Source organism: Bubalus bubalis, chromosome 14, assembly GCF_019923935.1.
Source record: "Bubalus bubalis isolate 160015118507 breed Murrah chromosome 14, NDDB_SH_1, whole genome shotgun sequence".
Taxonomy (NCBI): domain Eukaryota; kingdom Metazoa; phylum Chordata; class Mammalia; order Artiodactyla; family Bovidae; genus Bubalus; species Bubalus bubalis.
Genome location: NC_059170.1, coordinates 9,142,501 through 9,158,430, shown reverse-complemented (window position 1 = coordinate 9,158,430; position 15,930 = coordinate 9,142,501). Strand labels below are relative to the sequence as shown.

General features: G+C 48.1%; 2 protein-coding genes across 3 annotated transcripts in view; both read left to right on the top strand.

Moving 5' to 3' along the window:
* Positions 1 to 6,383, top strand: part of LOC102392022 (pancreatic trypsin inhibitor-like) — a 33,473-nt gene extending 27,090 nt beyond the window's left edge. For both annotated transcript variants that reach the window (XM_044927590.2, XM_025264728.3), the window contains one exon: positions 5,989 to 6,383. In XM_044927590.2, coding sequence (XP_044783525.2) covers positions 5,989 to 6,056 — 68 coding nt within the window. In that variant the 3' untranslated portion in view covers positions 6,057 to 6,383. The remainder of the gene's footprint in view (positions 1 to 5,988) is intronic.
* A 2,000-nt stretch (positions 6,384 to 8,383) lies between these two features.
* WFDC2 (WAP four-disulfide core domain 2) lies at positions 8,384 to 15,588 on the top strand. Its single transcript, XM_006043352.4, has 4 exons — positions 8,384 to 8,583; positions 9,193 to 9,336; positions 12,262 to 12,414; positions 15,438 to 15,588. Exons 1-3 carry the CDS (start codon positions 8,508 to 8,510, stop codon positions 12,411 to 12,413), a joined length of 372 nt encoding a protein of 123 aa, XP_006043414.2. The 5' UTR covers positions 8,384 to 8,507; the 3' UTR covers position 12,414; positions 15,438 to 15,588.
* The last annotated feature ends 342 nt before the right edge of the window (positions 15,589 to 15,930 follow it).

Sequence of the window (15,930 nt, the reverse complement as noted above, 5' to 3'; positions counted from 1 at the left end):
GTATGAAGGAGAAATCAAAAGCTTTTCAGACAAGCAAAAGCTGAGAGAATTCTGCACCACCAAACCAGCTCTCCAACAAATACTAAAGGATATTCTCTAGACAGGAAACACAAAAAGGGTGTATAAATTCGAACCCAAAACAATAAAGTAAATGGCAACGGGATCATACTTATCAGTAATTACCTTAAACGTAAATGGGTTGAATGCCCCAACCAAAAGACAAAGACTGGCTGAATGGATACAAAAACAAGACCCCTACATATGTTGTCTACAAGAGACCCACCTCAAAACAGGGGACACATACAGACTGAAAGTGAAGGGCTGGAAAAAGATTTTCCATGCAAATAGGGACCAAAAGAAAGCAGGAGTAGCAATACTCATATCAGATAAAATAGACTTTAAAACAAAGACTGTGAAAAGAGACAAAGATGGTCACTACATAATGATCAAAGGATCAATCCAAGAAGAAGATATAACAATTATAAATATATATGCACCCAACATGGGAGCACCGCAGTATGTAAGACAAATGCTAACAAGTATGAAAGGAGAAATTAACAATAACACAATAATAGAGGGAGACTTTAATACCCCACTCACACCTATGGATAGATCAACTAAACAGAAAATTAACAAGGAAACACAAACTTGAAACGATACAATAGACCAGTTAGACCTAATTGATATCTATAGGACATTTCATCCCAAAACAATGAATTTCACCTTCTTCTCAAGCGCACATGGAACCTTCTCCAGGATAGATCACATCCTGGGCCATAAAGCTAGCCTTGGTAAATTCAAAAAAATAGAAATCATTCCAAGCATCTTTTCTGACCACAATGCAGTAAGATTAGATCTCAATTACAGGAGAAAAACTATTAAAAATTCCAACATATGGAGGCTGAACAACACGCTGCTGAATAACCAACAAATCACAGAAGAAATCAAAAAAGAAATCAAAATTTGCATAGAAACGAATGAAAATGAAAACACAACAACCCAAAACCTGTGGGACACGGTAAAAGCAGTCCTAAGGGGAAAGTTCATAGCAATACAGGCACACCTCAAGAAACAAGAAAAAAGTCAAATAAATAACCTAACTCTACACCTAAAGCAACTAGAAAAGGAAGAAATGAAGAACCCCAGGGTTAGTAGAAGGAAAGAAATCTTAAAACTTAGAGCAGAAATAAATGCAAAAGAAACAAAAGAGATCATAGCAAAAATCAACAAAACCAAAAGCTGGTTTTTTGAAAGGATAAATAAAATTGACAAACCATTAGCCAGACTCATCAAGAAACAAAGGGAGAAAAATCAAATCAATAAAATTAGAAATGAAAATGGAGAGATCACAACAGACAATACAGAAATACAAAGGATCATAAGAGAGTACTATCAACAATTATATGCCAATAAAATGGACAACATGGAAGAAATGGACAAATTCTTAGAAAAGTACAACTTTCCAAAACTCGATCAGGAAGAAATAGAAAATCTTAACAGACCCATCACAAGCACGGAAATTGAAACTGTAATCAAAAATCTTCCAGCAAACAAAAGCCCAGATCCAGACTGTTTCACAGCTGAATTCTACCAAAAATTTAGAGAAGAGCTAACACCTATCCTGCTCAAACTCTTCCAGAAAATTGCAGAGGATGGTAAACTTCCAAACTCATTCTATGAGGCCACCATCACCCTAATACCAAAACCTGACAAAGATCCCACAAAAAAAGAAAACTACAGGCCAATATCACTGATGAACATAGATGCAAAAATCCTTAACAAAATTCTAGCAATCAGAATCCAACAACACATTAAAAAGATCATACACCATGACCAAGTGGGCTTTATCCCAAGGTTGCAAGGATTCTTCAATATCCGCAAATCAATCAATGTAATACACCACATTAACAAATTGAAAAATAAAAACCATATGATTATCTCAATAGATGCAGAGAAAGCCTTTGACAAAATTCAACATCCATTTATGATAAAAAAAACTCTCCAGAAAGCAGGAATAGAAGGAACATGCCTCAACATAATAAAAGCTATATATGACAAACCCACAGCAAACATTATCCTCAATGGTGAAAAATTGAAAGCATTTCCTCTAAAGTCAGGAACAAGACAAGGGTGCCCACTTTCACCATTACTATTCAACATAGTTTTGGAAGTTTTGGCCACAGCAATCAGAGCAGAAAAAGAAATAAAAGGAATCCAAATTGGAAAAGAAGAAGTAAAACTCTCACTATTTGCAGATGACATGATCCTCTACATAGAAAACCCTAAAGACTCCACCAGAAAATTACTAGAACTAATCAATGACTATAGTAAAGTTGCAGGATATAAAATCAACACCCAGAAATCCCTTGCATTCCTATACACTAATAATGAGAAAACAGAAAGAGAAATTAAGGAAACAATTCCATTCACCATTGCAACGGAAAGAATAAAATACTTAGGAATATATCTACCTAAAGAAACTAAAGACCTATATATAGAAAACTATAAAACACTGGTGAAAGAAATCAAAGAGGACACTAACAGATGGAGAAATATACCATGTTCATGGATTGGAAGAATCAATATAGTGAAAATGAGTATACTACCCAAAGCAATCTATAGATTCAATGCAATCCCTATCTAGCTACCAACAGCATTCTTCACAGAGCTAGAACAAATAATTTCACAATTTGTATGGAAATACAAAAAACCTCGAATAGCCAAAGCGATCTGGAGAAAGAAGAATGGAACTGGAGGAATCAACCTACCTGACTTCAGGCTCTACTACAAAGCCACAGTTATCAAGACAGTATGGTACTGGCACAAAGACAGAAATATAGATCAATGGAACAAAATAGAAAGCCCAGAGATAAATCCACGCACATATGGACACCTTATCTTCGACAAAGGAGGCAAGAATATCCAATGGAGAAAAGACAATCTCTTTAACAAGTGGTGCTGGGAACTCTGGTCAACCACTTGTAAAGAATGAAACTAGAACACTTTCTAACACCATACACAAAAATAAACTCAAAATGGATTAAAGATCTAAACGTAAGACCAGAAACTATAAAACTCCTAGAGGAGAACATAGGCAAAACACTCTCTGACATACATCACAGCAGGATCCTCTATGACCCACCTCCCAGAATATTGGAAATAAAAGCAAAAATAAACAAATGGGACCTAATTAACCTTAAAAGCTTCTGCACATCAAAGGAAACTATTAGCAAGGTGAAAAGACAGCCTTCAGAATGGGAGAAGATAATAGCAAATGAAGCAACTGACAAACAACTAATCTCGAGAATATACAAGCAACTCCTACAGCTCAACTCCAGAAAAATAAATGACCCAATCAAAAAATGGGCCAAAGAACTAAATAGACATTTCTCCAAAGAAGACATACAGATGGCTAACAAACACATGAAAAGATGCTCAACATCACTCATTATCAGAGAAATGCAAATCAAAACAACTATGAGGTACCATTTCACACCAGTCAGAATGGCTGCGATCCAAAAGTCTACAAGTAATAAATGCTGGAGAGGGTGTGGAGAAAAGGGAACCCTCTTACACTGTTGGTGGGAATGCAAACTAGTACAGCCACTCTGGAGAACAGTGTGGAGATTCCTTAAAAAACTGGTAATAGAACTGCCTTATGATCCAGCAATCCCACTGCTGGGCATACACACTGAGGAAACCAGAAGGGAAAGAGACACGTGTACCCCAATGTTCATCGCAGCACTGTTTATAATAGCCAGGACATGGAAGCAACCTAGATGTCCATCAGCAGATGAATGGATAAGAAAGCTGTGGTACATATACACAATGGAGTATTACTCAGCCATTAAAAAGAATACATTTGAATCAGTTCTAATGAGGTGGATGAAACTGGAGCCTATTATACAGAGTGAAGTAAGCCAGAAAGAAAAACACCAATACAGTATACTAATGCATATATATGGAATTTAGAAAGATGGTAACAATAACCCTGTATACGAGACAGCAAAATAGACACTGATGTATAGAACAGTCTTTTGGACTCTGTGGGAGAGGGAGAGGGTGGGATGATTTGGGAGAATGGCATTGAAACATGTATAATATCATATATGAAATGAGTCGCCAGTCCAGGTTCGATGCATGATACTGGATGCTTGGGGCTGGTGCACTGGGATGACTCAGAGGGATGGTATGGGGAGGGAGGAGGGAGGAGGGTTCAGGATGGGGAACACGTGTATACCTGTGGTGGATTCATGTTGATATATGGCAAAACCAATACAATATTCTAAAGTTAAAAAATAAAACAAAATTAAAAAAAAAAAAGAATTCTCCAGGCAAGAATACTGGAGTGGGTAGCCAGTCCCTTCTGCAGGGGATCTTCCTGACACAGGGATAGAGCAAGTGTCTCCAGCATTGCAGGCAGATTCTTTACCCTCTTAACCACCAGGGAAGCATTCATTGGTCAACATTAAAATTCCAAGGAGAGCATCTGTTTGGCCACTCTTGGTCTGGGGGTAAAATCAAGAACTCTGATTGGTAAGCCCCTCAACCTGCCTGGCCCACCTGGGGTGGAAGAAGGATCGTTCCCTCAAACAAAGATCAGGCTACCTTTTTTTAAATTATTTATTTCTTTGTTTATTTTTGGTTGCTCTAGGTCTTGGTTGCTGCTCTCAGTCTTTCTCTAGTTGCGGTGAGATGGGGTTACTCTTCGTTGCATTGCACAGGCTTCCCATCACAGGCCTCTCTTGTTGTGAGGCACAGGCTCAGTAATTGTGGTTCACAGGCCCTAGTACAGGAAGGCTTCAGTAGCCCCATGGCATGTGGAATCTTCCCGGACCAGGGATGGAACCCATGACCCCTTCATTGGCAGGCAGATTCTTATCCACTGTACCACCAGGCAAGTCCAAAATCAGGCTAGTGTTATCAGTAAAAGGACAAAGGGATGCTAGGTGACAAAACAGCAAAGTAGCCAATACACTCAGAAAGAGAGGTTTCCTGAGTTAGGAAGTTTGAATGGGTCCAAGAGGACAAAGAGCCATTGTATGGTTAAAGGTACCCTTTTCCTTCCTGGGAATTTCTCAGATATCTAACGTTCATTTGTTTACAGTCATCTTATAGTGGGCAAGTCTGCAGCTGACTCATATCACCACCCATTTCAACCTTGTTAAATAAAAACAAGCTACCTTTTCCCGAACACTTACGATGAGCTCACCCAACAAGCCACAGTTTTAAATGCCCTCCAGGCCAGGTGAGTAATGAGGACAGAGGTATTTGAGGTTGGGGTGGAGGCAAGAGGACAGTAATGAATGCTGGGGATTATGGAAACTGGAGAGAACACTCCCCTCCCGGGAAGAGAGCAGCCCCCCTTAGCTTAGTCCAGTGTGGTCCCTTGAACGGCACCACCAGCATCCCTGGAAACCCTTAGATGCAGATTCTCAGACTTCTCCCCAGTCCTACTGATTCAAAACCCTGGAGGTAGAGATCTTAAATCTGTGTTTGAACAAGTGGTTCTACGTGATCCTGATGCTTGCTCAGGTTTGAGGTCCAGTGTTCTAGTCGATGGTTGCCACTGTGTTCCCAGATCATTTCCTTTTACTGAAAGATATTAGAATTTTACTTTTATGTGAAATTCCTCACTCTTAAATTTGACGACTAATTCAAACTCTTAAAAGGTACTGTGTGGGCTCACGATATAATATTCTATCCAGATTTGCAACCTCTGGTTTATGCTGTTGATACAGAGCAGGGCCCTGTGGGGCTCCTGGGCACAAGGCCTTTCTGTGTCTTGCATTTCTTTGATTATAGAAAACAGCCTTCATTCAGCCTCCATGACCTTCCCTGAGGTCCAATCAGCAGATTCAAGCAATTGTTAGTTAGGGAAGGAAGGGGATAGGAGACAAGGGAGAAATAGTCAAGAACAGCCTTGGGGCAAGGTTCTGCTTCCCCATTAACAGATACATACAACAATATTTTTGTGCTATTTCGCAGGTATTGAAACCCCTTCCAGGTGGGAGAAGTTAAGGATTAATGATGGTAATCTGCCCACAAGCATGTAGACCCCAGACCCATTGGACCTACCTGCAGGTTGATGATGCTGACTCCTACTATGTCACCACCAACCCATCAGAAGACTATCAATGAGCTGATCATGTCCTCTTTGCACAATCACTGTAAAACTTCTCACTATCTTCTCCAAGTTGGGACACATGCTTTTGAGGGTGTTCGATTGCTGTGGCGCCGTTTGCCTGGCAAAGTAACAAAGCTGTTCTTTTCTGCTTCGCCCAAAACTCTGTTTCCAAGAATCAACTCGGCACCAGTATACAAAGAAGCTGAATTTTGGACCTTAGTTTTCCCTTTGACTCTTAATATAATCCTACAAAACACTTCTTGTGATATGTTCCACCTTCCTTCTTTTGCCCTCACTCTGCAGTTTGTAGGATCTTAGTTCCTCAACCGGGGATTGAACCTGGGCCCTCAGCAGTGAAAGCATGGAGTCCTAACCATTGGACAGCCAGGGAATTCCTTCAAGGATACCCGTTTCAAGGAATAAGAAGACATAGGTCCAAAAAGTGAGGTGCTGTTGTAAGTCACATAGGAAGTAGCCAACCCCTGATTTGGATCTGAGTGTATTTGGTTTTAAAGCCTCTGCCCTTTTTATATTGTATGTAGAAGCAAACTGTATGAACGCACCCAGTACACAAGCTGGCATCACAAAAGCTAAACATCTTTGGCATGCCATGGGCCGTGGACCTATGGAGCTTTCTCCTCTATTTGTGTGCCCCACCCCATCCCGCTCACCTCAGGCTAATCCCCATTCCTGTCAAGAGAGTCAGTCCCCAGGAGAACCCAAGAGGGCTGGAGAGGGGTGAGGCCGGGCAGTTTCCTGGCGTGGGCAAGCTGACGAGGTGCCAGAAGAAAGCTGTGGGCAGCAGTGCCCGAGGCTGAATGTCCAGCAGGCAGCTGGATTCACAGGCTAAGACCAGTTGCCCGTCAACGTGTCCTCTGCATGTCCTAGACTAAGTTCCAGGAGCAGCCCTGGGCTGAGCCCCTACCTGGCTCCAGCCTCATGGCTGCTAACTGTTCTGTGCTCAGAGTAAACAGCCCGGGCCCCTCCCAGCGAGGACCTGTCTCCAGTCCCCAGGCTGGACAAGGGAAGTGGGGGAAGTATTCGCAGCCTCTTTTCCCCGGGCCATCTGTGGGGACGGTGGCTGGACATACTTCTATCATCAAGTCCTGCTCCTCTGTCACCCCCATGGCCACTGCTCTCCACCCCTTCCACCCTCTGGCAGCAAAGACCTCCTGGGGTTTACTGACCTCAGATTTGAATCAGGAGGGATGTTTGAAGATACTTCTTGCCAGGTAACCATGCTTTGGCATTTACCAGCCTGCATGTTAAACCTCGATGTCTACTCATCAGTCTCCTTACTAACAGGAGACACCATCTCAGCCCATTTACAGATCTCTGGAGATGACAACTTGGCAGCTCAGAACAGAGAAGAGATTCATTCAAGGTCCCGCAGCTAGAAGTGGGAGAGACGGGAGTCAAACCAGACTCTGTCACCCGAAGGCCAATGTTGAGAGCTCCTTTAATTACTTTCTCTACAGCAACTGTGTGCCCTAGATGTGTCACGAAAACATACATTTATGATGGACGGGGAAAAAAACAGACTTGGAGAGATGGAGACCTGGGATCAAACCTTGTCTCTGCAACTTCGCTTGGGACTTGGGGACCTGGGAGGGCCTCCTGCACCATTCATCTGGCACACACTACTGGCGATGATAATATCCCTCTGTTCATATGTGTCTGGGACCACCCGTCACATCATGAGACACTGAGCACAATCAGAGTGAGTGAGCCTGCGTGTCTGCACGGGGAAGAGAGAGGGAGAAACACACGTCCTTATGACTCCAGACCTTAGCAGGTGTTTCACCTTCTCTGGCCTCGGTGTCTCGTGTCCAGTGGGTTCATGTGTAAATACGCTTTCCTGTGGCTCCTTCTGTGTGCTGTGTATCACTACACAACACGCCCACCATGAATCCCTAAAGTGAGATCCAGACTCTGACCTGCTGACCCCGAGTCCAGCCACTTCGTCTACAGTCTCCCCCAGTGGGTCCTGCCCTCCTCTCTCCTACCACAGTGGGCATCACAGGGAGACCCCTGGGTCTCGGAATGGGATCCAGGGAGTCCTAGATCTAGCCCTTGGCTGCCTGCTGCCCTGCCCCCAGGGCCCAGAGGGAGGTGGGGAGGGGGAGGGGACAAGGGTCCGGGTGAGACCAGCTGCACCCGGCCAGGAAGCCGCTTAGGTTCCTGGTTCCCATTGGGGCCAGAGTGACACCTGATCCTGGGAGATTGTGAAATGACAGGAGGTGGCAGTCGGCCCGCCTGCCTTGTGTGCTGAGCCCTCTACCCGCAAGCGTTCAGCCCCGCCCCTACCCCACGCCCCCCAGGAACCCAGTTAAATCTTCCTGGCGGCGCCTCATTCCCGCACCCCGCCCTGGCGAGCACCATGCCTGCCTGCCGCCTGGGTCCGCTCCTCGCCGCCCTCCTCCTTGGCCTGCTCCTGGGCCTCCCCCCGGTCACAGGTGAGTGGGGCGGGGAAAGGCTGGGTGCCCAGAGGGGCCGAACCAGGAGCGAAGGAACGGAGCCGGGCAGGAGTTTAGCCTCTCTGCGCAGTGAGGATTCCCCAGGGCGGAAGTGGGGAGTCCCCTGCAGACTAAAATGTGGGGATCCCTGGTGCTCTGAAGGAGGTAGCCCTTGAGCTTCAGATGTGTGGTCCAGTGTGCTGGAGGTGCGCAGAGACCACTAAAGACTGACCCTTATGCCTGGGATGGGGCGGGGGTTGGGGGGCAGCGGGGGAGGGGGGGGGAGGTTCTTTGCTGATGTTGGAGATGCAATGGCCAGTGGCGGGGACCCTCTGCCGGGACATTGGAAGCTCCTAGACGCTCAGTCGGGCTGGGGTCTCCTAAAAATTGAAGGCTCAGAGGCCAAGGGTTTGGTCCCTCCTGTCCTCCCAAGGTATTGGAGGACCCCGTCCCTGGAAGTGGGGCTCTCTGAAGACTGTTAGGGCGGGGCCTAGGAACTGAGACTCAGAATTCCGGTGGGGGTGGGGATTGAGATTGGGGGCCATCGGACACGAGGTGGGCATCCTCTGAGAGCGGGCCCGGGTCCCCCACTACCCGTCCACCTCCCAGGCTCAGTCGCACTGAAGCCGGGTGAGTGTCCCGAGCTGGAGGGTGACGCGAACTGCACGAAGGCGTGCGTCTTGGATGAGGACTGTGATGACAACCTCAAGTGCTGCGAGGCCGGCTGCGCCACCGTCTGCCAGATGCCTAATGGTAACCTGGGGGACCCTCGCGGGCCGGGGCGTGGCAGCGGGGGTGCGGGAGAAGGGAGCGCCCCGTTCCGGGCACACCAGCGCTACCGACCCGGGGGTCCAGGACCAGGTGGAGGTGGCTGGAACCGGATCAGCCCGTGCTCTCCCTCCCGCGACCCCGGGGAGACCGAGGCGTCGCTGACATGCCGCCGAGGGGAAGGGAGGTCCCCCACTCCCAGCCGGATTCATCGCTCTGGTGCATGACGGACTTCCGGGACGCACCGCGGGGACGTGGTTCCGGACCATTGTTCCCTGAGATCTGGGCGCCAGGGTCGAAGCTTCCTCCTGGCGGGGGTTTAGCCTCGGGGCAGCTCTGGGCTGTCCAATGGGCTGGGTCCCGAGGTCTTGGACTCGCTCCCCTGCCAGAACCCCTTTCCTGTGGCTTCCCCGGCCCTGGGGGAAGGCTTTGGGATGCCTACTGGTCCGGACTCCCCAAATTCCTCTGTCCAGATGGAGGCTTTCCAGGTTTAGGAGAGCACTCCACCCATCTTAAAGATGTGATACAAAAGAGAGAAAGGTTCTTGTCCAAGGTCACACTGCCATCCCTGGCTGGACAGGATTCATAACACAGGGGGTCCCTTTTTTGTCTGAGTGGCTTGAAGAAAGTCAGGACCCCATCCTGAGCAGCCCTCCCCCTTCCTCCTCTTAACACCCTCTCTTCTGCTCTGAAGACTGAGTGACAGAGAGTGTGTGAAGCTTCCCCTTCATAGAAAGCACTTGCTGGAGCTCAAGACTGTCCAGCAGGTCCTAGGGACTCCTACCTGAGCAGGAAGGGGTCTTAAACAGCTTGGACTCTGAGCATCTTGTTTTTCAGAGGGAAAAACTGAGGACTAGAAGCCAGGATATGACCTGATCCCACCGTATTGGGATCGCTTGTCTTTACCCAGAGAAAAAGTCCCTATGATGCTCCCTCCCTGTGATTTCTCTGAAGATGCCTGCAGGGAGGCCTGTAATCAGAGACCTCAGTCAGAGCAGGTGGTGGGAGCCGGAGGGGGGAACAGCCTGTCAAGGGGGCTTGTGGATCTGGGGATCTCTACTGCTACAGCTAAGTCACTTCAGTCGTGTCTGACTCTGTGCCACCCCACAGACGGCAGCCCACCAGGCTCCCCCGTCCCTGGGATTCTCCAGGCAAGAACACTGGAGTGGGTTGCCATTTCCTTCTCCAATGCATGAAAGTGAAAAGTGAAAGTGAAGTCACTTAGTCATATCCAACTCTTAGCGACCCCATGGACTGCAGCCTACCAGGCTCCTCCGTCCATGGGATTTTCCAGGCAAGAGTACTCTAACCTGGACCAAAGTGAGGAAAACCAGGAGAGGAGGACATTGGGAGAGAAAGACACAGATGAGAGGAGAGTGGGGAGAAAAGAGGAGTTTCTGCTTGGGGGAGTCTCTGCTGCTCCCTGGTCTCGGATAGACTGAGGCAGGAAGAGGGGCAGGGACAGAGCGTCTCCTGGATTAGAATCCTCGTTGTACCATCTGCAGGTTTGTGTCCTGAGCAAGTGGCTTCACTTCTCTGAGCCTCTGCTTTCTCCTTGACACAATGGGATGAGAATCTCAGATGTTGTAGGACTGACACGAGGCTAAATGAAATGGTACACGTGAGACGTCTCAGCAGAGAGTAGATCCTCCACTCACAGTGGCTTGTTTGGTGAGTTACTGGCTATTGATGCCCTTCTGTCCTGGAGCAGCTCGGAAAGGGTGTCTGTGCAGGAAGGCAGCCCCCCGTGTCCTCTCAGCTCATCCAGCTCTGAGCCTGCTTAACGTTTGGCTGGACTTGCTCCTCGGGCTTCTGGGCACTGAGCCCAGCTCCCTCCTCCCTGAGCCTGGAGTGGAGCACAGGTTGTGTGTGTGTGTGTGTGTCTGTGGACATTGAAAGGCTGGGCTCAGGTCTTGGTTTTACTTCTGATCAGCAGTGTGATGTTGGGTGATGCCTTCACCTCTCTGGGTTTCATTCTCCTCTGCTGTAATAAGAATACAGTAGAAATATCCCCTACAGAAGAGAGGTTTGATGTGAAAACTAAAGGACAAAATGGATTTGCACTAAGGACTTGTTAATTGGCACATCTCTGTGGTTTTGTGTATGTGTGTGTGTGTATGCAATAGTGGAAGAATGCTTCTCTGGGTGTTAGAGTGAGAGCGTAGAGGGGACCTTGGTTCCACCTGGTTGTAACTAGGAGTGAGTATACGGGAGTGAAGGCCTTGTGGGTGCATCACCCTGACATGGGCGCTATGCTTTATTGCTTACAAAGCAACACAATGCATGGTGCACAGACCTGAAGCCAGTTTCCTGGGTTCAAATCCTGTCTCTACCCTGTTTGACTTAAAGCAAATTATTTAACTTTTTGACTCAATTTCCTCATCTGCAACATGAGAAAATAGTTACAGCTCCTTGTCCCAGGTTCTAGGATTATCCCGAGGATTAGATGAGTTAATAAATGTCGCAAGCTTCGGATAATGCCTGCTACTTAGAAGGAACTAAGTGTTAACAGCTGCCTTTACTCATCATCATTATTACTGCTACAAAGGACGTTGACTTCTCAGGGAGAAGTCTGTTGCCTCCATTGCTTCCATAACAACCCTGTGGTGTGGTCAACACTGATCTCATCTGACACCTGAAGACACAGGTCTCTGGGGGATTTCCCTCCTGAGGCCACAAAGTTAGGAGAAGGCAGAGCTGGGACTCAAACTGGAGTGCAGTGATCTCAAAACCCCTGGGAGGAGAGAACAGGAGGAAGAGAGTTTGCAGACGACCATCCAAGCCCCCTGAGATTCGCTCAGGCAAGCAGCTGTCTTATTTGTGAATCCAGGTGGGCAGACATGCTGTGGAGACGTGTGCAGCCGCCTGCCTGAGCTCTGCTCACCACTTCTTACTCCTTTTCTCACCCAGATAAGCCGGGCTCATGCCCTAATGTGGATATCGCCTTCCCCCAGCTTGGCCTCTGCCGGGACCAGTGCCAGGTGGACAGCCAGTGTCCTGACGCATTGAAATGCTGCATCAATGGTTGCGGGAGGGTGTCCTGTGTCACCCCTGTCTTCTGAGGTAGGTGCCCTGTGGTGGGGGGAGGGATACATTGATACCCAGATATGACAACCTCTGCAGGAGGCTGAAAAGGAGCCCTTGAGCTAACACAGTGCTATTCGCTTATCCATCCTTTGATTTGTTCTCATCTGCTCAACAGATAGTCACTGAGCATCTATCACAGGCGGTTCACTGCTCTAGGTCTGGGATGCTCCATGAGGAAACAAACCCAACAAAAATTTCTCTCTGATGGGTTTTATATACTGTGCATTCATGCGTCCTAAGTCGTTTCAGTCGTGTCCGACTCTGCGACTCTATGGACCTGAGCCCACCAGGCTCCTCTGTCCATGGGATTCTCCAGACACACCTACTGGAGTGGGTAGCTGTGCCCTCCTCCAGAGGATCTTCCCAACCCAGGGATCGAACCTGCATCTCTTATGTCTCCTGTGATGGCAGGGGAGTTCTTTACCAGTAGTGCCACCTGTAGATGCTAGTGAATGATAAATCAAATAAAAAGGCAAGTATACCCTGTAAAAGGGCTTCCCTGGTAGCTCAGTTGGTATAGAACCTGCAGGAGACTGGGGTTTAATCCCTGGTTGGGAAGATCCTCTTGAGAAGGAAATGGCAAACCACTCAAGTATACTTGCCTGGAAAAATCCCATGGACAGAGGAGCCTGGTGGTCTGCAGTCCATGGGGTTGCAAAGAGTCAGGCACGACTGAGCGACTAACACCTTCATTCAACACTTTCATTCCCTGTAAAATGTTAGCAGGAAATAAGTGACCTGGAGAAAAAGAAAACAGAAGGAGAATTCGGAGTAGGGATGGGGAGCAGCAGGGAGTTGTGTTGCAGTGTTATCACAAGACCTTCCAAAAGGCAGCATTTGAACAAACTTGTTGGAGATGATGGAGGGAACTGGGAGCTTTCAGAGAGCCTGTTATGACCAGTGGGGGCAGCGGATATAAAGCAGTAGAACCCCTGGTGTGTTTCAGGAAAAGCCTGAAGTCTGGAGCCTATGATCAAAAAGAGGGCAATAGAGGAGAGGGTCAGAGAGGCATTTTATTTATTTATGGCTGCACTGGGTCTTCACTGCTATGCACAGGCTTTCTCTGGTTGCAGCAAGCTGGGGCTACTCTGTGTTGCGTTGCACGGGTTTCTCGTTGTGGTGGCTTCCATAGTTGCAGAGCCCAGGCTCTAGGCAAGTGGGCTTCCGTAATTGCAGCACGCAGGCTCAGTAGGTGTAGCACATGGTCTTAGTTGCTCTGCAGCATGTGGAATCTTCCTGGACCAGGGATCGGACCCAGGTCCCCTGTATTGGCAGGCAGATTCTTAACCACTGGACCACCAGGAAAGTCCAGGACTTTGGTCTTGACCCAGAGATGTTGGGCCCTTGGAAATGGACATGCTCTTGAATTTAAAAGGATTGCTCCGGCTGCTGTGTGGAGACCCTAGAGGCAGCAGTAGCAGAAGCAGGGAGACCAACTAGGAGGTTCCTACAAGAGGCCAGGTGGGAGGTGATGGACCAGGTGACCTAAGAGGCTGGGTTTGCGACATACATGAAGGTGGATGGGACAATATTTGCTGATTATTTGGGCTGTGAGATTTACTCCTTTTCCCCTTCACTTGTGCACTTACTCTGTGACCAACAGGGCTACATTCACCTGCTTTGAGTGGTTCTCATGCCTAAAGATAAGATCGTGGAGCCTCTTTTTCCCCACAGATAATTAAAAATAAAACAATGTTAAGTCTTAAAGCAAGCATAAGAAAGTAAAGAAAGGGACTTCCCTGGTGGTCCCATGGCTAAGAGTCTGAGCTCCCAATGCAGGAGGCCTGGGTTTGATCCCTGGTCAAGGAAATAGATCCCACACGCTGCAACTCAGACCCAGTGCAGCCAAATGAATAAATACATAAAGATTTAAAAAAAAAAAAAGGAAAGAAAGAGAAACAAAACCCAAAGCACATGCATCTTCAGCCCATTGAGGGATCCAGCACTGTGCCATGTGCTGGGACAGAAGTTGACGGCTGCCCTTCCTTACTGAGTTTGCAGCCAGGTGGCCGAGGCAGACAGTTGGACAGACACTCCCAATGCCTATAATCAGTGCGGCAGTGGAGGGCAGGGCTGGGTGTGGTAAGAACACAGGAGGAAATCTCACCCAGGTGACGGTGGGGGAAGGAGGGAGCAGGGTTCTGAGCCAGTCCTGAAGGATGAGTGAAAGGTCAGTAGTCTGTTGAAGTACAGTGGTAGGGAAGCTGTTCCGGATGGAGGGAATGGGACCAAGCAAGCCCCCGGAAGGACCCCCTGGTTGTAATTTAATTGCTAATCGTGCGCTGCTGTTGATAAGCTCTCAGTCAACAGACTGGCAGGTCAGTGATGTAACCTATTGCCCAGATGTGAAGACTGAGACCCAGACAGAGGGGAAGACATGCCCAAGGACCCATGGTTGCCAATTCAGGGCCTGAAAGGGAAGCATGGTCTCGCCAGGGCCCAGAGCTCTCCAGTGATGCCAGCTGCCTCTTGTCTCCATGTGTGCCAACAGCATGGGCTGGCATTGCAGTCAGGAAGACCTAGGTTCAGATTTCAGCTCTGACAATTAACTAGCCTTTTTCACCTCCCTGAACTGCAAATATTTTGCTTATAAAATGGGATAAATAAGATCTTTTTAATCAGTTAACTTAGCTTAACCGAAGGAATGGGGGCATAGTGCAATTTCCTAGTGGTGGAAGGATTCTTAGGGAGATAAATGACAGTGACCCCTCATGAATGATCACAGTGGTCAGTAGGGACCATGGTATACCCAGGTGTATCCTGGGATGGTCAGAGCAAAAGAAGTGAGTCTAGGACCTTCAGAAAAATGCCTGCAGAGCCCCAGGGCCTCGAGAAAGTGAGACTTTGCTGGGGGGCAGGGGGTAGGAAGGTAGCAGGGTGGGGGCGGTGGAATGTGATGGAGTGGGAGGAGCTTTGGATCAGAATTTAGGCTGCAAGCACTCTTGTCTAGTGTCCCGGGTATTGTTGTTGATGGTATTATTATGATTTTCTTCCTCCAGCTCCAGCCTGTGGACTGAGGGAGCAGCAGTGTCTGCCTGGCCCTGTCTGGCTGCAGCCCAGCTGCCCTCCTCCCTTCCTGGCCTCTTCCCTCCCTCCTGAGCTGACCACAGCTGCTTCTTTTTCCAACCAATAAAGTGACTGCTTCCAGCACTGGCGGGCCTGTGGCCTCTGTTCTTATAATTCAGGCACATTCCATTCCTGCCTGCAACCTCGGGCTGCGGAGGTGGGAGTGGGCGTGGCCACCAGATCGTCCAGGCAGAGTCCGAGAAGAGATGAGCTGTGACACGGTGACACAGTGAAGGTAACTCAAGGCTCTGTGTGCCGAGGCCCTTCCCCAGTTAATCCGCCCACCAGCCCTGTGCAGTTGCAGGTTATTCTCTCAGGGTGATGGAGAAGAGAACTGGGGCTCAGAGAGATGCTGGAATCCTTCCAGAGCTGCTGGGAGTTCTGACAACAGCAGCAGGTACTGTGTGCCTGACATGGGGCTGGGAG